At 57.3% G+C, this 21201-nt stretch overlaps 2 protein-coding genes and 1 non-coding gene across 3 annotated transcripts in view; 1 reads left to right on the plus strand and 2 right to left on the minus strand.

Moving 5' to 3' along the window:
• The window catches only part of NELFA (negative elongation factor complex member A), a 29639-nt gene extending 22254 nt beyond the window's left edge, over positions 1–7385 (plus strand). Inside the window, exons 3-10 of the mRNA XM_004383522.2 lie at positions 1768–1857; positions 3200–3330; positions 3429–3498; positions 4037–4125; positions 5165–5276; positions 6433–6716; positions 6902–7001; positions 7111–7385. Of these exons, the coding sequence (XP_004383579.1) occupies positions 1768–1857; positions 3200–3330; positions 3429–3498; positions 4037–4125; positions 5165–5276; positions 6433–6716; positions 6902–7001; positions 7111–7295 (1061 nt within the window). The 3' untranslated portion in view covers positions 7296–7385. The remainder of the gene's footprint in view (positions 1–1767; positions 1858–3199; positions 3331–3428; positions 3499–4036; positions 4126–5164; positions 5277–6432; positions 6717–6901; positions 7002–7110) is intronic.
• A 756-nt stretch (positions 7386–8141) lies between these two features.
• Positions 8142–21201, minus strand: part of NSD2 (nuclear receptor binding SET domain protein 2) — a 90717-nt gene continuing 77657 nt past the window's right edge. The window contains exons 18-24 of the mRNA XM_023737982.1: positions 19893–19996; positions 18106–18375; positions 17010–17126; positions 15160–15301; positions 14783–14889; positions 13236–13440; positions 8142–12223 (exon numbers count right to left, since the gene is read on the minus strand). Of these exons, the coding sequence (XP_023593750.1) occupies positions 11952–12223; positions 13236–13440; positions 14783–14889; positions 15160–15301; positions 17010–17126; positions 18106–18375; positions 19893–19996 (1217 nt within the window). The 3' untranslated portion in view covers positions 8142–11951. The remainder of the gene's footprint in view (positions 12224–13235; positions 13441–14782; positions 14890–15159; positions 15302–17009; positions 17127–18105; positions 18376–19892; positions 19997–21201) is intronic.
• LOC111821859 (small Cajal body-specific RNA 23) lies at positions 15411–15535 on the minus strand. The gene has a single exon (XR_002825198.1). It is a non-coding gene; the product is annotated as a small Cajal body-specific RNA 23 (non-coding RNA).

Genomic DNA, 21201 nt, shown 5'->3' on the forward strand with positions numbered 1-21201 from the left:
CGCCCGCCTCGCTGCACGCGCCCGCACCCACGTCACTCGCCCGCCTCGCTGCACGCGCCCGCCTCACATGCCCACATCACGCACCTACCTCACATGCCCACTTTTCCATGTGTGCCCACCACACGTGCCATCATGTGCCCACCACACTGCACACGCCCGCCTTGCACGCGCCCACCTCACGCATCCACGTCACGCGCCCGCCTCACGTGCCCACGTCACACGCCTGCCTCACTGCACGCACCTGCACCCACGTCACTCACCCGCCTCGCTGCACACGCCTGCCTCACGCGTCCATGTCACACGCCCGCCTCGCTGCACGTCACGCATCCGCCTTGCTGTGCACGTCACGCACCTGCCTCCCTGCACATGCCCACCTCACGCATCCACGTCACGCGCCCGCCTCACGTGCCCACTTCTCCGTGCGTGCCTGTGGCGGGGCCGAGCCTGGGGATGCCAACTGCCGTGCAAATTACAGCTTGTCTCACCTCTGTGAGCTTTATTTTTGAATTTCTTTTACATTTGAAGGCTCCTGGCAGTCTTTTCAAGAAGACAATCAGAAGTTTACCAAACTTTTTTAACGGGTGTTCAGAAAATGCAAAATGGGGTGTTCCAAAAATCTGCTTTAGGAACTTTAGACTGTTCCAGTTAAGATGTCTGTAATCTCTGTTACAAAAACGAGATCTGTGCCAGTTGAGTCGTGCTGCCCCCACCTCCCAGTAAGCAGCAGGTGCTTGCTGGTGGCACAGTGGGCCGCAGGGCTGGGGAGGCAGGGAGCCCGGCCAGGCGGGCTGTGGCTCCATGGGGGGCAGTGCCGGCGGCCTGGCCCTCCAGGCTCCTCTCCACTTGCCAGTGACCCTAGTCTGACCGGCAAGATGTTTGGTCCTTTGGTTTAAGGTTTTCCCAAATGGCGGGATAGAAGAGTCAAAGGAAACTGATCCTCTGAATTGATAGAAAAAGCAAAATTTCCATAGTTTTATCTTGAAGGGTTATGGAATTAACGTGCATAATGCCGTTTTCGGAGAATCCGAACGAGGCTCCCCTGCAGCCACTCTTGGGTCAGAAGGGACGCGCTACCTGGCAGCTGACCTCGCGGCACAGTGTGGCTGAGACCCCCAGGCCTCCCAGGCCCCGGGCACCCTTTACAGGGAGTGAGGCTGTGCGCACCCATCGCTCCTTCCTGCCGCGAACTCCGGCTCCTCCACGGGCACCGTCCGGCTGTGGGCTCGGCCTCTCTGCGAGGTCAGCAGTCACACTGGCCTCCCGGCCGCTGGCCACCTACTGGGATTTGTCCCCGTTGTCACCGGCAGCGGCCCCTGGGGTCTGTCCTCTTCTTTAGGTCTTACTGAGCCAGGTCAGGACACGTGGGAGGACAAGGGAGCCCCAAACTCTGCAGCCACATGGTGGGGGGAGGGGCGCCTCGGGGTCACAGGGTGAAGCCCAGGCTCCGACTCTGGGCCTCCCAGGGTCCCCACACCGCTTCTGTGCCAGCTCCTCCTGCCCAGTCGTGCTGGGGACAGAAAGCCCCTCGCCCAATACCAGGCCTTCCTCCTGTCCTTGTCCCCGTGCAGGGGTGCTGGGCAATGTTCCAGGTAGTCACACTTTCTCCACAGACGTAGTGAGCCGTTTGCACTTCCCGGTCAGCTTGTTGGTGAACAGCTGCTCACGCGGCATGTCTCTGGGTCTGTGCGTGAGCATCACACGTGGACTTCACAGCGCAGACCCCCATGTAACTGGCAGGCGCTGACCCCGTGACCCTTGTCCTTGCAGCCACCGAGACGGCCCAGCAGCTGAAGAGAGGCGCAGGGGTGCCCTTCCACGCCAAGGGGCGGGGGCTGCTCCGCAAGATGGACACCACAAGTAAGGCCGCCGCCGCTGGGGCTCTGGGTGCCAGCAGCAGGCGCTGGGGGGCGGGGGGCGCTTGCCTGAGCTCGGCGAGCAGGCACCTCACTGTCGGATGGGAGGCTCTGACCTGAAAGATGGTGTTTTCCTCGTTAGCCAAGTCGTGGAGCTGTTAGGGCCTGGGCAGATGGCGCCTTGCAGGCCCCCGCAGCCTGTGGACGCGCACGGGGCTGATTGCACGAGCTCTCCCACCCCCAGCGCGGTCTGAGGGCACGAGCGTGAACGCGTTGCTGTGATTGAGGCCGGGATGCGTGGGAAAGTACCTGCTGTGTGCCCCCGTCCGTGACGGCCCCGCCAGGGGGTGACTGTGTGGCAGCACCTGCTTCCGGCCTTCCCCCCCACCCACCGTGCCCCGTCCTGCTTGGCCGCTGCTGGGCTCCAGCAGTGTCTCTGCTGGTGGGGAGGTCACAGAGGGTGCCTGCGGCCCTCCCCGCATGGCCCGCCCCACGCGCCTACGGTCTACTTAACGGGGGACGGAGCAAATGCTGCTGCCAGCTGGTCCCGAGGAGCGTTCCAAGTCGCTACCTGCGTGTACGGCTCTGCCGGGGGGGAGGGCGCATGGGGAGGGCGCCTGCAGCCGGGGGGCGGGGCGGGGCCCAGGAGCCCCCGGCAAGGACGCACTGTGCTGCCTGAGCAGCTTCCCCGTGACAGAGGCCGTCCCTGTCACCACCCACCAGGCGAGGTCTGGGGGAAGGAGGAGTCTCTCCTCGTGGGCTGTGTTGGCCGTCTGTGACGTGTGCCCTGAGAGGACAGTACTAGGTTAAAGGTCAAGTGTGGCGTTTTTCTGTGCTAATAGACGGTCGCGTTTGAGGGCAGTGGGTTTTCTTCTGTAGAACCCGTTCTATCAACGTCTTTGTTTGGCTCGGTATTTTCGGCAAAGGTGTCAGAGTGACAGTGGCCCCCTTGCCACTGTGGGTGCCTGGGCACGGTCCTGCATTGCAGGCTCTCTGGGCAGGCTGGGCACAGTGAGGGAGCCACCATCGCCCCCCTTGCTCCTTGCTCCATAAATAAATACACGGTGAATGGGACCGGCTGGTGTGGGCCTGCGTGGGGGCCAGGGCTTTGTCTCCTGAACCGGAGACGTGGGTGGGGTGCTGCACCCCACATCTGTGGGGAGCACACCCTCTCCGGAGCTACACCGGGAGGAGCAGCCTGCTCACTGTGGAAAGGTGGGGAGCATGCACAGCGGCCCTCCCAGGGCGGCCCGTCACAGTCTCTGGTCAGAGGAGCGGCAAACTCCTGCTGGCCTGTGGCCCCTCGCTTGGAGCCCCCAGACCACTGACAGGCCTGTCCCCCCCAGCCCCGCTCAAAGGCATCCCGAAGCAGGCGCCGTTCCGCAGCCCCACTACCCCCAGCGTCTTCAGCCCTGCCGGGAACCGGACCCCCATCCCGCCGTCGAGGACACCGCTGCGGAAGGAGAGGGGCGTGAAGGTGGGCCCGCTGTCCCCGCCCCAGCCGCCCCCGCCCCAGCCAGACCAGCCTCTGCGCTTTCCTCCTGGTAAAGTGTCGAGTTCTGTCTGTTTTGACAGCTGCTCGATATTTCTGAGCTGGACATGGTTGGCGCTGGCCGGGAGGCAAAGAGAAGAAGAAAGACTTTAGGTGCGTGCCCTGGGCCACCCTGCCCATCTGCAGAGGGCAAGACACTGGCCTGGCCTGGCATCAGGCAGCCTCTGTCAGGGGACTTGAGAAGGCGGGCGCTGCCTCGGGAGCCAGACTTGGGGGTTCTTGGTCAGGGCTGGGGGCCCCATGCCCAGAGCTTGTGCGGCCCAGGGCTGCTGTGCTGATTTGGGGGCGCCTGCCCAACACACAGAGGCTCCTTCCAGTCCCTTCCTCTTTTACTGGTTGGGGCTGACTCTCCTCATCTTAGTGACGGGTTTTGTGTTTTAACGAGAAAATAGTCTTTCAAAGAAGAGAAGTGACTGTATACGGCAGGTGTCTTCCTGGGGACTCACCTTCTGCTCAGACGGGAGGCTGTGTTTTCGCCCCATATTTGGTGCAGTGTTCCAGCACTGTCTTCACTGTCCCTTCCCTAAGTGGACAACAAGTGTCCCAGCCAAGGGGGTCCGGCTGGGTCTGCGTGGGGAGAGCGCAGGGTGGGCCGCCGGGAGCGCTGAGGCGGCCTTGGCTGTGTCTGCAGATGCCGAGGTGGTGGACAAGCCAGCCAAGGAGGAAACCGTGGTGGAGAATGCCACCCCAGACTACGCGGCGGGCCTGGTGTCCACACAGGTAGGCTTCGCGCCGCGTGGCTGCCGCATCATGCCTTCCGCCTCCCCGCTCTTCCCAGCCTTTCCCACGGCCAGATACGAGCTCCCTCTCACTCCGATTATTGCCCACTAAAACGTTGCCATCCAAGAATATACGTGTGTGTGTATATGTGTATGTACATATGTGTACAGCTATATACGTATGTGTGTATGTATGTGCATGTCTGTATATGAGAGGCGGCACAGGGCCGTGAAGAGCCCCGATTTGGTGTCACACGTGGGCTTGAAGCTTGTTATCTGCCACATGTGCTGGCTCGAGGGTCTCCTCGGGCAGGTCCCGCACCCCTGGGCCTTGGTTTCCCCTCTGTCAGGAGCAGGTGGCGCTGTGAGGGGGAGACGGTGTGCGGCCTGGGGCGCGCTGGGTCCAGGCTGAGGTGCCGGGCTGAGGGCCCGGGTGTGAGGGCCTCGCCACCTGAGGAGTCAGGGCTGCGTGCGTGTGGGCAGGGGATCCGTGCCCGTGGGGGCAGCTCACCCCCAGAGCCTCACTTGGGAAACAGTGACGTGTGACGCATGTACAGAGCTTGTTCTCAGCGCGCCCTGGGCGAGGGCCAGGACGCGGCCGCATTAGCGCGAGCATTTCTGGATGACGGCGTGACCTCTTGCTTAGCTGTGTTTTCTAGATTTCTCATAATGAACGTGTCTTCCCTTTGTCATGTGCTTTTGTGGTAAGAAAAAAATATCGTTGAACTTCTCTTTTTGTCTGAGACGGTTGGTTTGGGAAGCTCCCTGACCTCCCCTCTCCCTAAAGCAGGAGCAACTCAGCCTCCGTCTCCTCTGCTGAGGTTGGCCCAGGTGCCAGCGGACAGGGCCCGCATCACCGAGCCTTGGGCCTCGCAGCCTTGAGAAGCCGCCTTCCCCGCCCCGGGGGAGCTCTGCTGTCACTGCCCAGTGCCAGGCTGCTGGACTGTTGTGCTTGCCACATGGAGGGGCAGCATCTGCACGGGGTGGGGCGTGCAAAAGCTGCAGCCTCTTCCCAGAGGGACCAGAACCCTGTCTTCCAGAAACTCGGGTCTCTGAACAATGAGCCGGCGCTGCCCTCCACCAGCTACCTGCCCGCCACACCCAGCGTGGTCCCAGCATCCTCCTACATCCCCAGCTCGGAGGCCCCACCAGGTGAGTGGTCAGGTGGCCTCTGTCCCCTCAGCCTTCCCGGCCCCATACGAACAGCCTGGAAACGAGGGCCCCCAGAGGAGCTGAGCTGCCAGCAAGAGGCCCAGAGGCTCTCAGGAGATGGCTGATCCAGGACCATCTTGGCCTGTCTTCCCAGGACTCGCCATGCTAACCCCAGATGGTGCTCTTTGGAGTCAGCAAGCTTTTTGCTGGGGGTTCTCCCTCAGCCCCTGCTTGTCCTGGTGGAGGGCCCCTCAGTGCTAGGTTAAGGAATAAACCAAAGACATAGACTGGCCGGCTGGGAGGTGCTATAGGGCATTTGTGAGTGGGTGAGTAGGAGGACTCAGTGGGTGGGGAGCCCCTGCTGGCGAGGGGGTGGCCTTCCTGTACGAGGGATCAGGGCTGGCACCAGCAAAGGGCTGGCCCTCCTCAGGGTCCCGGAACAGTGGGAGACCGTCTGAGGAGGAGCCGGACTCGGCTGCTGAGTTTCTTCTCGAGGCCTCTCCTCCACGGGGCTCTGCTCTGCCTGCCTGGCACTTGGCCCGGCAGAGCTTGCCTGGAGGGTGGCTGAGGGCTGAGGGCCGAGGGCCGCAGGGGGACTTCCCCTGTCCTGTCTTCTCAGCCCGCCCTTGCCCAGAAGCTGCCCAGGCCAGACTCCATGTCTGCCCGGGGCGGGGGGTTCTGAACAAGGTGGAGGCAGGAATCTAGTTTCTCAGCCCAGAGACACCACTGGGGGAGGGGTGTGGGAGAAGAGAACGGGGCTCCTGGTGGGCCTGCAGGGGTCGGGGGCAGGGCTCTGCAGGCCCAAGACTACAGCTCCGCCCCTGGCTCTAGGTGGGCTCTTGCGGGCTCGTGGCGGACCTGGCCGGCGTCTCCAAGCCAGCCGTTCACAGCACCACCAGGTGCAGGGCCGGCCCTGGCTTCTGCCGCGGGAAGGGATCTGAAAGCACGCGGGGCTCCTGAAGCGGGAGGTGGGCACATGGGGGTGAGGGGTGTGGGCTGGTGACAGGTGAGCAGGCTCAGAGTGTGTCCCAAGAGTGGTGGCCAGTGGGGCTTGCCTTTCCAGAAGCACCCCTCGGCCTGGCCTGGAGCTGGGCGCAGTGCCCCCATGCAGCCCCCCTCCAGCTGCAGGGCCTCACCGTACACACTCTGCTTGCAGCACCGTCCTCCCGGGAAGCCAGCCTGCAGGCCAGCCGGCCACCTGAGGAGCCCAGCACCCCAAGCCCCACGCTCCCGGCCCAGTTCAAGCAGAGGGCACCCATGTACAACAGCAGCTTGAGCCCGGCCACGCCCACACCTGCGTCTGCCACCCCCACCTTGCCCCTGACACCCACCACGCCCCCGGCCGTCGCCCCTGCAGCCCAGACGCCCCCAGTGGCCATGGTGGCGCCGCAGACCCAGCCCCCAGCCCAGCAGCAGCCCAAGAAGAACCTGTCCCTCACGGTAGGTGGGCCCTGCTTGGCTGGTAGTCCTGGGCCCACTGCTCCCCACGGGTGGCGCAGCCTCAGTCACCTGCATCTCCACTCTCTCCCCACACCTGGGGGTGGGGGTGCAGGGGGGCCTGCCCAGGCTTCCCCGGGAGGGAAGGGTGGTCCAGTGGGGGCCCTTACGCCTGCCCCTGCCCACAGAGGGAACAGATGTTTGCAGCACAGGAGATGTTCAAGACAGCCAACAAAGTCACACGGCCCGAGAAGGCCCTGATCCTGGGCTTCATGGCGGGTTCCCGAGGTATGTCCCTAGTGGGCAGATCCTGGGGGGGCCGGGGTGGGGGCCTGGGACAGCCCTGTGTAGGGCGGGACTGTGGGGAGTGGTCAGCCCAGCAGCCCCTCCCCTTCAGAGAACCCGTGCCAGGAGCAGGGCGACGTGATCCAGATCAAGCTGAGCGAGCACACGGAGGACCTGCCCAAGGCGGACGGCCAGGGCAGCACCACCATGCTGGTGGACACGGTGTTCGAGATGAACTACGCCACAGGCCAGTGGACGCGCTTCAAGAAGTACAAGCCCATGACCAACGTGTCCTAGCCGGCCGCCGCCCGCAGCCCCCCGCCCTGTCCACCGCAGCCCCTCAGCCGCCTCTGTGGGCCTCGACTCGGGGGGGCTCTGAGGAACGACAGATGGACAGCTGGCAGGGTGCAGTCCTCCACCCAGCCTCCCGGACATGTGGCCGAGCCCCAGCCTATTTAAGTTTTTAGATTAATTTCTCTGGGGTGTTCTGGGCTTCTTTTTTAAATTTTAATGAGTTATTTTTTGTGTGATTGAAGACGCTTTTTTGGATCCAATATTACATTTTTGAGCATTAACCGGAACAGTTACAACTTCCTAATTTTAGTGGCAGTGCTGCCTCTTAGCCTTTTCCCTTTTTTTTACTTTTTCTTAGAGGAATTCCACTGGCCGGGCGAGGGCTCGTGCTCGCTGGTGCGACGCCCTCCCCCTCAGGTTGAGGGGACCAAAGGCCCGGGCGCCGTGACGGGGAGGAGTGTGGACCCCCCCCCCCGGGGCCGTCCACCACCGGCACCCGCCTTGCACCCACTGGGAGTTTTGTATTTGTCTTTTGTATAGCTGTGAACATTTCAGACCGGTCTTTGGTCCCTATTTTCATTGTAAAACAATATCTGAATGATTAAAGTTGAGCTTTTCTGAGAACGCCTGGACTGGGTTTCCTGCCAGCCCTCCCGTTCTTTGTTGTCCCCCCAACCCCTAGGCTGGGGCCTGGCCCAGGGTGGGTGAGCCAGGCTGCTGGACCCCCCCCATCACCCCCTTTGCTCTGTACGTCCGGTGGCACCGGCCTCAGGGCTTTGGGTGGCACGAGGGTCCCTCCTTGGGACTGTTACCTTAAATGTCAAGTCTAGAACCAGATTAACTTACTTAAAAAAGGATTTTTTTCAGAGTAATGCAGGTTGCAGCTGCCCCTCCGGTTGTCATCCTACTGTGACCCGAAGCTGCACGGCATTCAAAGGCAGTGACCCACCTGGCCCTGGGTTGGGAGCACTGGGGGGCGATGGGGCCAGGGCCTCGGTGACCCACAACCCTCTGGAACTAGAAACTGAGGAGGCCCAAGTTTCAACGCATAACCTCACATACAAATAAGTTAAAGAAAAAAAAGCCTTTAAAATTTTTTTAATACAAAAATACTCATACACCATTTTCCAAACACAACTTTCCACTTTAAATGCTATTTTTCCCCAACTGGCAATTCTCAAATCTACATTTCAGTATATTCCCCCCAAAAGTGAACTTCAAGTTTTTAAATCTAACTATCAAAACTGGTGGCAGCACCGGTATTCCTAAAAGGCGCTATCGCCTGGCCTTACATTGTGGAGCAAGTTCGGACACCAATAGGCACATTTCAATTTATATTTAATCTCTGACAGGGCAGTTCACATCTCAACAGGGTATGGGGCACACAACGCCCAGCGGGACAGTGTCTCACCAAGGACTCCTGGCAGGGCTCTCGGGGACCAGGACATTTGGCAACTGACAGTCTTTGCATTAACTTTAATGGAACAGGTTTAATTCCTAAAGACAAGGTAGTTCTGGAAGATGGGTGATAGACACACGTTATGATTTAGATGTGAGGATAATACTTCAGGGCAGTCGGAGCACGGACCTGAGTGTGCGGAGCCCAGGCGGCACTGGCTGAGGACCCCGGGGAGCGTGGCCTGGGCTCTGGGATCCCCACGGGTGAATAGCTTTTGGTGCCAGCCTCAGCTCCAGCGTTAGCACGAGTTACTGTGACAGACTCAGGCGTCTGGCCTGCACAGTTTTGAGAGGCACCACAGTTGTGAAGAGGCCCAAGGGCTGGCACGGGGCAGCCCGACGACACACGTGTTTCAACAGCGCTCACGTGCCCGGTGTGCCGGCCGCCTCGCGCGCGTGCACGTGAGCATGTGCTTTCAGATGCCAATTCTCGAGCGGATGCCTGACGCCACGGAGTTCTAAGGTTTCAGGGCAGTTTTTGTTTTTGGTTTTGTTTTGCTCCTCAGTAATGACAAAGGATTGAAGCTCACAGTCACAAAGTCACCGAATCCCCAAAAACAAAATCTCCCCCAAATGCCTAGAACAGAGCAGGCAGGTCAGAGCACAGGCCACGTCCATGCATGGCTGTCAGCTCCAAGCTGTGTTTTTACTCGGATTTTACAAGCTAGGCTTCTCAAGATTCTCAAAGTTAGTGTTATCTTCTCATTAGCATAGCAGGTTTTAGAACCGGGAACCATACTTAAAATAATTTTTGCAGTATTTCTTTCAGAAAGATCATAAAGAGAATTTGGAAATACAGTGAAGTGAGTCAAAACTCCAGATTTTACTACTGTCAAATACAGTAGAAGTTAACCTGTTTCCCAAAGTGCACTGCAAACCAACTCAGATCCCTTAACTTGGCAGAGTTCTTTCAGCTGGTAGGACGGGAACTTCTGGACAAAGACCCCAGCTTGTACCTGTTAGAGGCGCCCTGGGTTCTCCCTATGGGCCCGTCCTCAAGCAGGCTCCACCCCGCCCACCACCTCAGGGGCCGCCTGAACCTGGGCTGGAAAAGGTGCCGGTGGAAGCACGGGGGTGCTGTCCGGCTTCTCACTTGGTAACACCCTTTCACCTTTTGTGCATAAGGAGCATAAATAAATCTATGAAGTGATGCAACGTTCTCTTAAAGACAGAGATTAGAGTTCTAGGAGGAGAACACGCTCCACAGCAGCCATGTTCATCAGGCAGGGGCGTCTCCAGAGGTAACCAGCCTGCACGTTTAGAAGTTGTCAACTGGTTTCTAGTTGTTGGTTCCTTTTGGTCCCACGCACGGTTACTTCTCAGGACCACAGGCCGGGTAGCCTCTAGTCAGCGTGCAGGGAAGGGGTGGGCCTGGACACCGGGGTGCCCGGTCCCTGGGCCGCCCGCTCCCTGGGTCTGGGTGCGTCCAGGGACCCACACGCCAGAGGCAGGTTCTCCATGAGGCCCCGGAGCCCATAAGGAACACCGCTTCCCAGAGTGCAGGCTCACAGGACCACAGAGAAGGAGCTAACGAGTCTTCAGCCCAAATATTTACTGCAATTTTACAAGACAGAAAGAATCCGAGAAATGGCCCCGAGACCTCAGTAGAAGTTTTCCTAATTACTAAGGAGAGTTGTGTAAACTTTTCTGCAAAATGAGTGTTCTCCTTAGGTTACTGTTAAGAAAGAGCTGGAAAAAAGCACCTGCTTCTGGGTGTTGCCCCCACTCCCTGTTGCCGGGGTGGAGACAGCTGGGCCCCTCTGAAGGGACACACTGCCCCCGCCACCTTCCTCGGGATACTCCGAACTTCCCAGGGTCAGGAGGAACCCCCAGAAAAGAAGAATCAAGTCTTCCACAGAGAACTCACTATTTCTCAGCTATGTCACTACACGGGGCTGGGACTTTTAAGAGAGAACCGAAATCTCACACCAGAAGTGTCAGCCGAGCCCATCGCTGCACCAGACACCCACACACTCGCCAGGAGGTGGCGCCCTGGGTGAGAGCAGATCCACAAGGTTCGATGAAGCAGAAACAACTTTAGACGTCTCTGAAACCTCATCACGCATCAGACCTGAAAACAAGAGTTTCCAGAAGCACCTGTTTCCCATGTGCTCCGAGCCACTGGTGGGGAGCCAGGCAGAGACAGCGCGAGGCTGGCACCGTGGGCATGGGTTGGACCAGTCCCTGTCCTGTCACCTAAAGTGCCCACAGGACAGAACACAATCCGTCAAAGTCGGTTTTCATTTACTCCAAACACAAAGGCTGCAGGTGCCGCCGTCTGGTGGAGGCTGGGGGCCGCGTCAGTAAATACACGTCTCAGTCAATGGTGATTTGTGAAATGAGTTTAGCAAAAATATATTGAGAATAAAAGCCAGAAGACGGTATTAAAAAAAAAAAAAAAAAAGCCAGATGGAAAAAATATACAAAGTGTTTTCCCAAAATGGTGCTAAGAACCTCGCGCGTTCAGAAGACAGGCCCCGGGGGCAGGCCGGGCTGCTGGGCGGGGGCACTGCCGGCGGCACCTAGTTCACACCCGCGAGGAGAGAGGGCAGATCTCAGAGCCACCCTCTCCGTCTCCGTCACCGCCCCCAGCCCCAGGCCAGCTTCTCACTAGGATGGAGAAGAAGCATTTAAAGGAAAAAACTTCATATTAGTACAAAAATCATACAGCTGTTTTCATAAGCGCAAAATAATAATCGAAACTGTGGTTTCCAAGGCCTGCAGGGTCAAGGTCAGAGGCCTTGGCTCCTGAGTGATGGTGGCACTGTACGCAGAAGCCGAGGAACATTCTTCAGATTAAAAAGTTAATAGCGATCCTTTAGAAAAAAATACTATTCTATACATTTCAGGTGAGATAAAACCATTTCATATGCCAATTACTTTTCAATCATAACTTTAACCTAGAAAAATAAAGCGGGAGGGAACCCTGACATTCTTAGAAATTCAAGTGTGACTGTGGAGCTGTGGAGTAAGGCTGGTTTGTCTGGAACATTCTGAACTGCGTGGCTCAGAGCTGGTCATCAGTGCAGAGGCAGCGGATGCTGCTGAGGTGGCTCAGTGGTGGGGAAGGTGCTCCCTCCCGGGGGCCTGTACATCTGTCATGGGGGCAGGGGCTGCGTCCTGCGGCCAGCCCTGCACTCAGCCCTTTACCCACGAGGCTGGCCGCCCACACAGCCCTGGATCTGGCCAAGCCGCCAGGCGCTATTTGCCTTCGGTGACCCTCCGCCAACAGCGCCTCCTCCTCCTCTCCCCCTTCAACTTCACCGGTTCTGGGCAGGGTTTCTCAGTCTTGGCACCTCGCACCGATTCGGCGCCCCCATCATGCTCAGAGCAGTAGAGACGTCCGTCCTGCGTGGAGCTGAAGGCCGTCCCATCATGGTGGTCCTTGCAAAAAGAATTGGGACAAAAGTGGCAAAACGAAGTAGAAGGTTTGCCACACACGTCACAGTGATGCCAAGGACATTCCCACTTCCCTGCAATGAAGCAGAAAACAGCAGCAGGCATGAATGAGGGAACAGCAATAACCTCGACATGTTCACGGCTGGAAACGATTTCTAAAGCTCTGCCTTATCAAATGAGTGCAAATTAAAACAGACACTGCTTTTCATCCAAGTGCTGACAATTCAGAAGGTAACAAACACCCTGTGCAGAGGACGGGCAGAAGAGACACATGGCACGCAGGCCAAGTACGCTGTACAGAGGGACAGCTCTGCCCCTACCTCCCGGCGCAGGGCCAGGGAGACCAGGCCGACGGCCGCGGGGGCAGCTCCTGGTGGCTCTGCTCTATCTGGACACTGCCTGTGCCCGTGGGACCATGCTGGCTGCAGTCCGTGAACACTGTCTCCGGGCATTAATTGCTAAGGGCTCTCTGTGAAGTAGGGCTAGCTCTTTATCACGCCCACTGCAAATACTTTTCGTCCGACACTGACTCTAGTTGTGTCAGCTTTCACCATACAAAACGTATTTTTATAGTCAAACAGGTTTTTGTTTTTTTTTAAAGCTTCTGGTTTATCTTGGTGTGAGGGCCCCTTGATTTTCTTCTGTGATTATAATGAACACTTCACACTGATATCCAAGATCTCTGAACTGGGCGTTGGTGGTCTGGGCCGAGCCCACCTACTTCCTCTCGGGGGGAGGGCCAGGCTGTGGCCCCCTGACAGCCAGTGGCTGCCCCTCCTGATGAGCGCCCACACGTCCCAGAGCCTCGCCCCCCACCCCATCACTGGTACAGGCAGCAACCCCAGGGGCCCGTGGGGGCTCCGGCAGGCCCGCCACCAGCTCTCCAGTTGGTGCTTTGGACTCCATACAGAGAGCCAGTGTAAATGGAGAACGTTTGACTGCCAGGACAAGGAAAGCGTTTCCTCCCCTGGGTTGAGGGCTTTCACAGCCCGCATGGACATGGAGTTTACCACCTGACGAGGTGTGGTCACAACAGGGAGCCGGTTGGGCAAACACGGAGGCTCCCGGTGACAGCCAGCCACTCACCAAAGGGCCGCTTGCCCAGCCCGAGGCATGACAGGTGGTAGGCCTTGGTGCAGAACTTGCGGTCACACAGAACCAGCTGGCCCCCGTCACCGCAGCGGAAGCAGTCATCCTCGGAAGCCTTCTTCCCTTCACCCCTTGTTCGACGCCTCCTGGTTTTCTTCTTCATCTTCTTGCCCTTCTCCTCTGAAGAAAGGGATGCTGAGGTCTGGGATGAAGAATACAGTTCATTTAAAAAAAAGAATGACCCAGACTGAAGCCATAATAAAGACCAAACTATAAAAAGAGCCAAAGACCAAAATGAAGATGTGGGAGTCAGAGACTCTCTGGAGATTTCTAACATGGGAAGAACAGGGCAGTTCTCCACACAGGGAAATCAGTCCATGCCCGACAGGGCCGCTCATCAAGCATATTCTTAGACTTAAGTTACTTAATAGAAACAAGCTGAACACAGGGAACAAAACAAGCACAAGCTCTGTCGACAGCCTCCTGCCGAGGAGACGCAGCCCAAGGGCTGCCACCTACTCACACAGCGCATCCCACCCCACGTGGGGCAGCCTGGGATTTCATCAGCAAAGGGTGAAAAGCAGCCCCACAAGGTCTGAGGGCAGATGTCCAAGAGGAGTTCCAGACCAGACGTAGACAGGGCAATTACCAAATGTCTTCCATCTGGGTTTGCCCAGCACAGGGTGCTGAACACCGGCCTCTGACAGACCCAGAGTGAGGGAGTCTGGCTCCTGCCCCGGGGCCGCCACTCCAGCCAGCTGCTACTCTCAGCCCTGCGTCCGCATCATCCCCACCCTCAGCACCACCGGGACGGAGGGGCTCGCTGGTGGGCCTGCTCCCTGAGTCACCTGTGCAAGCCAGCCCAGAGGGGTAAGGTCCTCCACCTCTGAGGCCAAATGTGTGGTGGACCACACACCTCCTCCACACGCCAAATGTCTCCTGCAGAAATCTCAGCCCCCTTTCCTGCTCAATCCAGACCCCAGATGCTGCCTGAAGCCCCTTCTCTCTCATCCCCATTCACCCGGGGCCAGGTCAGCGGGCACCGGCCCCTTCTGTTCCTCTGGTTCGGTAATCTGGTGCACTCACTCAAACCCCAGGGAAGGATTCTCTCTCATCTAGCAGAAAACAGGACAGGAAGAGGGGGAGTCCAGGAGGGTCTCAGCAGACAGCATCCATGTCCCAGGGGACAAGCTTACCCTCCCAAGAGCAGGTGTTCGCTCCCTCCAACCTGGAAGCCACTGAGCCTCCACCTTCCAAGGCCTTTATCGGCCTGCCCAGGCGGCCACTCTGGATGGCAGCACACCTCCTGAGATGCGGTCAGCACTGGGCCCCAGGGGCTCCCTCCCGGGCTGCTCGGCCCCCAGTCGCTGGCCTCAGGTGTAGTCTGGCTGTCAGCCACCAGGAGCCCCCCGCCCGGCACGCAACAGGTTAGCTTTGAGGAAGCCGCTTCTCACTCAGAGGGCTGTGTCCCCAGATGTCTGAGATGCCAGCACTGGCTATGAAATACACAGACCTTTCTACACACAAAGCGGCAGGGACTCTACCTTTGGCCGATCCCCCAGGAATCCGCTACAATTGGAGGCTCCACACCGACAGACGGTCTTCTCGTTGCCCAAACAGTCGAGGTTGTAATTAAAAGTCAGCTCTGTCCCTGGGGGGAGAGGGGACACGCTATGCTGGAACACTCACCTTCTCACAGCACGCCAAGGAGCATGAGCCCGATCTACGAGGCACGTCCCTGTTATTTTCACATGTGTACTCGATACAGTGGCTTTTCCATCCTGCTTCGTGAAGCTGAGATTCAAAGAAAACAGAACACCCCCCACCCTGCCTGCCCACAGCCGCCTCGGTTTGGTGGCACACAGCGCCGGGCAGAGCCCACGGCTGAGGGGGCTGAGCGGCAGGCCGGGGGCCGCGGTACCTGCAGGAATGTCGCACACAGCAAACAGGCCCACTCTCGTGTCGCCGTTCACCGTCCACTTGAGGGTCTCGCAGTTGGGCTGGCAGCTGTGGTTCATGAATCGGGAGTAGTTTCCTTTGGGGCCAGCATCAATGATACGGTCCTGCAGGGCAAAAGTCAGGTTTCAAATCACGTTGCCATCTTCCACATACACGTCTGTATTTCTAAAGTGAACTGTAACTGTCCTATGACACGCTGGGAAGGTGGTTGGTTGTTGTACTGAAAACCGTGGTATCCCATGGCCACTTGGACAGGACGCCCCCAAACCAGTCCTCTTTCTCTTGCTCACCGAGGGCAGGTCGGGACCACGTGGAAAGGACCGAGCCATGGTGAGCGCCCCTGAGAACAGGACAGTGAGCCGGCACTCCTGGCCACCACCAGCAGATGGCAGGCAGAGGAGCTAGGATGAATCTGAGCATCACACACGACCGACAATGAGTGTCAACAGCCCACAGAAAACTCAGATACGAGCAAGACCATGAACCCAATTACAAGTGGGCAAAGACATACTCATTCCCAAAGAGCAGGCCAGAGAGAAGCCAGCGTAAGGTCAGATGTCACATCCCAAAGCAGCTGAGGAATGCAAGCTGAAAGTATGACGAATCTGCCTCCACACCCTGACCCTATCCAGAGCCCAGCCCGGCTTCCGTGCCCCGCAGGTCCCTACGGATCCAGTGCACGAGATGGGGCTCCCCTCCGGGAGGTGAGAGCAGCAGATGGAGAAATGTGCGCCGGTGGCTCCATCGGCTGCACATCGCTCAGAACCCCAAGGTGCGGGTGGATGCCCAGGTGGACAGGAAGGAAACGCGCCAGGCGGTGAACACGAGTGGCCTGAAGAGGCAGCTGGGGCTACTTAAAAGGCCACATAAAACATCACATTTATGAATTTATGGAAACTTCTGTGTGAGAGCGGGTGTAAATAAATACGTAAACACATCCGTCTCTTAACACGTAGCTCCCATGGCGCCAGTACCACCACGCTAAGGACTGACAGGCCTGGGACAGCTGTGCGATGGCCACAGGCACGTGCCAGGGCCCTCCACGTACTGCTCCTCAGCACGGCCTGGAAAGGAGAGCTGCCAGGACCCCCCAGCCAGTCTGGGGACCACAGGATCCCTGACCTCTGGGGCCACAGCAGTGAGCGAGCCTCCAGAGGATGTCACTGACACACCGTGAAAGAAAGGTGGTGATAACTTCTCTCTTAGAGAAATTGGGGACAGGGGTCAAGGAGCATCCATAGCCTGGCCCTGTCCCACCTGAATTTCAATTTTTATTATCTTTTTTTGGCTCAAAACTTTTCTCATTTTTATGCAGCTATTTTCTTGATCTCTTGCTTTACTGATTTTTCTACTTTATACATTAGGGTTCTGACTAGTTTATGACAGCCTTCCCGACCCCTAAACTGGTGTGAGAGATGGTCAGCTCCAGTCTTCATTTACCAGTTGCTGTTGAGTGGACCCCGACTCAGGGCGCCCCCAAGCATATCATAGCAGAACTGCTCCATGGGTTTTTTTTTTAAATCGCTGATTTTTCGGAAATACCAGGCCTTTCTTCTGAGACACCTCAGGGTAGACCCAAACTTCTAGCCTCCAGTTAGCAGCTGCCGAGCGTGTTAACCATCTGCACCACCCAGGGACTCCGGCCCCTGTTCAGGTGCTGCTGAAGGGCACCACGTTTCAGGACACACGCCAGCGGTGCAGAGGCCGTGCAGCGCCACCACAGGGTCGGCACCCAGGAAGGCCTTGCCGTCTGGAGAGCCATCGGGGCACGTCCACGCCGCAGGCTCGCGACAAGGGCACACCCAGCGTTACCTTGTCTATCGTGAGCATGTAGAAGTGAGTGATGTCATTCTCGTGGGCGTATTTGATTCTGGCCATACACTCCTCTTCGTCAATGACCTCTCCAACGTACTCATTCACAAATTCTCCCTGAAAATCAGAAGAGCATGATGACGAAGAAAAATCTACTGACCAATTCTTACTGTCAACGCTCGAGTCCCAACGTCAGAACAACTGGAACAGGGCATCACGCAAATAATAATACCGTCAGGGCGACCGAGATCTTGCAGAATCCCTAAGAGTTGGTCAATTTAGATGATTTTACACATTTCTTACAGGTACAGGTTGTTGATGGAAGATTCATTCAAGCTCTCTTGAAGCAGCCACAGTCTAACCCTTGCTTCCTGCATTTCTGGTCTCCTGAGAGCACCGTGTGAGACTCCCTCCAAGCCTCCACGTATCTCACTGCTCAGGTGTCCATTTCCCTCACAGAGAAAAGGATGGGAAAGACCATGACAGACTGTAACAGTCCACATCCAACAGCAATGCAGGCGAACAGAAGAACAGAGACTGCTGGGGCTCGTGTGCTGCACAGCCGTCTCTGGCGCTGATGAGAGTGGTGTCTGAGCTCTACCCTCTCCTGTACTGACCCATCCCTGGTGCCCGGTACCATCCTGACCCTAGCCGAGGAATAGGCTGCAAGAAAATGTGTCTGCATGTACAGCTAGGCTTGGTCACTGAGAGGGGGGGGCCGCATCTGTGTGGCCTCCAGCACTTCCGAGCGAGCGCGTCCTGGCCTGTCAGGGACTGTCTTTCTCATTCCAGCCTCAGCTGGCTAGGTGCTGGGTCCTGAGCACCCTGGCTGCTAGTCTAAGGAAAATGGTTACTTTCCAAATCTGTCATTTCCTAAAGGAGACATCACAGTTCTGACTGGAGACAGGTTTTAAGAAATTTGTAAATTTTACTTCGATAGATTTTTCATGTAACTTATTATGCTACAACATTCAGTATGGTATTTTTAAAACACCATTCCGACATGAACACAAGCACACAATAACCAAACCTAAGTGGCTAATACTCAGTGGAACCACGATGTCTTAATGGGAGGAAGAAGCCCACCACACCCCACCTTTTTAATGTCCCTCTTGGCGACCAGGCCCCAGCCTTTGCCTTCCGTCTTAATGATCTTGGTCTCGGGGTACTGGCGCTTGGTGAAGCACTGGTTCTGACAGTACTCGCCCGCAGGGCACACCTGTGGGTGGCACTCGAACATCAGCATCCTGTTCAAACACTCCGAGTCAAAGCCGCAGGGGTTTTCATCCGTGGGCTTACAGTTGCACTTAGGAATTTCAGAAATATCGGCTGTATAGATCTGAACTTTCCCGTACGGCTTATTCACCTGCAAGGGAAAAAAACAAGCTGCCTTACGCCACAGATCGCACAGAAAGCATTCCTGACCTCTTTACGCCTGCTCCTGCCCCAGCTCTGGGCCATTCTGAGGTCTCTAAGCAGCAGAGTCCTGCTGGATACTGGGGGGGGGTGGCAGGCTTCAGCCCACGCACTCATCAGAACACCCCCTCATCAGCCCTGGCAGCAGCTCCTGGCCCTGGCTGCCCTCGCAGCGACAGGACAGCCCCTGGCCTGGGGGCTTTAAAAGCAGGTGGAGCGTGAGGCCCTGAGGCCCTGCAGCCCCTACTTCAGTTAAGCGTTTGTGACCCTCGTGTGTGAGAGCTAGCACTTACCCAGACAGGACGCCGAGAGACTGAGAACACCAGCTAACAGACGATGCCTGGTGCCCAGCAAACACTTGGCGAGGCGTTCTCTCCAGCTGCACCCACCCACCCGTTAGGGACCAGAGGGCCGCACAGGACAGGAGTATGTGAGGAGCAGGAGGCACTGTCCTCGCCTCGTGAAGCCTGTGGCTTAATACTAGTGGAAGAAGAACCACCAAGTAATAAAAGGAGTGAAGAAAATTTAAAAAAAACTACAACAGAAACGTAATTCTAAGATGTGGTGAAAGACACCCTCTTCACAGGCTGGTGGTGTGACAAACTGGTACAGAGCCCTTGAGAGAACGATCTGGAAATATGTCTCAACAATCTAAAAATATTCATGCTCTTTGACTCAGTGATTCCATTTCCAGGAATTCATCCCAAAGAAGTCTTACAAGCGGAGAGCCCTTTCTTTACACACAGAGGTCCCACTGCAGCCCCGTAAGGCCAAGGACCAAGTGCTTGACCCGGCTGGTGAGGTGGCCACGGTGGGGCGGTGCCGTCTGGGGTAAGCACTGACTGCTCTGAGGATGGAGGCGTGAAGCCCTGACAAGGCAGGGATAGGCTGTGAGCCCTGCTCATGAGAGACAGTAACAAGTGGACGGCGGGGGGAGCATGGCCTCCTGCAGGGCTCCTGGGTACCCTGGGGTGAACATGGGCTCCCAGGAGATTAGGACAATCGGGGGGCATCCAGCTGTCCTCCCCAACCCCCATGCCCTTCAACATGGGAGATCATTTGTCTCTTCTCTCTCTCCTACCCTGTGGTACAGTCACCAAGCCATTGTCTTCTGCACAAGGTTGTCTCCAGCATCTGGTGAGGATTCAGTCTCAGCCCCTCCTGCTCCAGGTGGCCTGGCCAGTACTGTCCTTCCGGCCCCTCTCTGGCCATCACACCAAGCCTCCTACTTCACAGCAAAGCCCCTGACTGCCTCGCTGGCCCCTGCACTGTGGACAACAGGCAGCTCTCGGGGCGACAGGGCTTCCTGTGCAGCCCTCGTACCGGGCACACAGGTGCTGGCTCCTGACATGCCTCTCACCCGCCATGGCCTGGGAATGCAGAGCCTGCACACCCGACTACATGCACACTTCCTGTCACGAGTACTCCATTCATTCATGTGGAACGAATGCCGCTCCACAACGTCACCTTAATGTGCTTGTACGGCGGGGGTTTGCGCTCATTCTCCTGGGTCTCTCGGGCTTCCCTCTGGAGTCTGATTTCACGAAAGCGAGCTTCAGCTTCTTGCAGTGCTAAAACATCAACGAGATACTAGTGAGAATTTTAGTAAATAAATACATCTACTTATTAAACTCTATTTTTTAATAGTTTACTTTAAATTTTCATTTTGCTAGTAAGTATATTTCTAGTCTCCACGGACTGGTTCTCAATGCTACGAAATGTTTTAAACCGAAGAATGATCAAAGAGCCCTTGGTAGCTGATGGGCACCAGCATGGCATGGAGGGCTTCCCCAGGGACAGGTTGGGTGGATGCTCCCTACAGTTCCCCATCCTCCACCGGGATTTCAGAACAAAGTACCAGACATTGATATTTGGGACTCACTATCCTAAGAAAGAAAACAAAAACACAATTTTATTCATCTCAAAAAGGAAAAGGTTTCTGAGGGGTGAAGAAGTGGCTCAAGCAAAAACAAGCAAGCAACTGAAGTTCCCTGAGAGAGCCTACATCAGTGTCGGACCTCTCCTGCAGGCCTGCCCTTGGTGGCAGGTCACTAAGGTGTACAACTCTACGGGATTCCAGGCCAACAGTCTGCAGACTGGCTGCGGCCAGACTTCACCGTTTGCAGCCAACCGTGACGGGACACGTCAGTCTACCTCTCAATTCCCATCCTTCCGCCTGAACATCTCCCGATGCCTACTCATTCAGACCTCTGGGTGCCACCTGTGTGCTAAGGCCTCAGAGGAGAGACAGGCCCAGACAGCTGGCAGCACACTGTGCAGCATGAGCCAGCCTCCCTTTCTCAGCCTCTGGCCATGACACAGCATCCCTGAGCGGCTATGCACACGTGCCATCAGCCATCAGCTCCCTGCTGCCCCGAGCGGCCCTGTGTGCGCCGCAGCTCCCTGCTGCCCCGAGGGGCCGCGTGTGCGCCGCAGCTCCCTGCTGCCCCGAGGGGCCGCGTGTGCGCCGCAGCTCCCTGCTGCCCCGAGGGGCCGCGTGTGTGCTGCAGCTGCCTGCTCCCGAGTGGCTGTGTGTGTGGGCCGCGAGCTTGCTGCTGTCCTCGCTCATCCTGAACCCAATGTGAGCGCCACTTCTTCCAGGAGGCAAACACATCCCTGTGTCTCACCCAAACCTGGGTCTCAGCCAGCTACATTACACTGTCCTCACTCTGCCCCAACACTAGCTGTGGAACTGGAGGCAGGAGCATCCTGTTTACCTGTCCATACCCAGCACCAAATGAGGCACCTGGTACTTGATCCAAGTCTGCTGAACAGT

This window comes from Trichechus manatus, unplaced genomic scaffold (genome assembly GCF_000243295.1).
Source record: "Trichechus manatus latirostris isolate Lorelei unplaced genomic scaffold, TriManLat1.0 scaffold00111, whole genome shotgun sequence".
In the NCBI taxonomy this organism is placed as follows: Eukaryota; Metazoa; Chordata; class Mammalia; order Sirenia; family Trichechidae; genus Trichechus; species Trichechus manatus.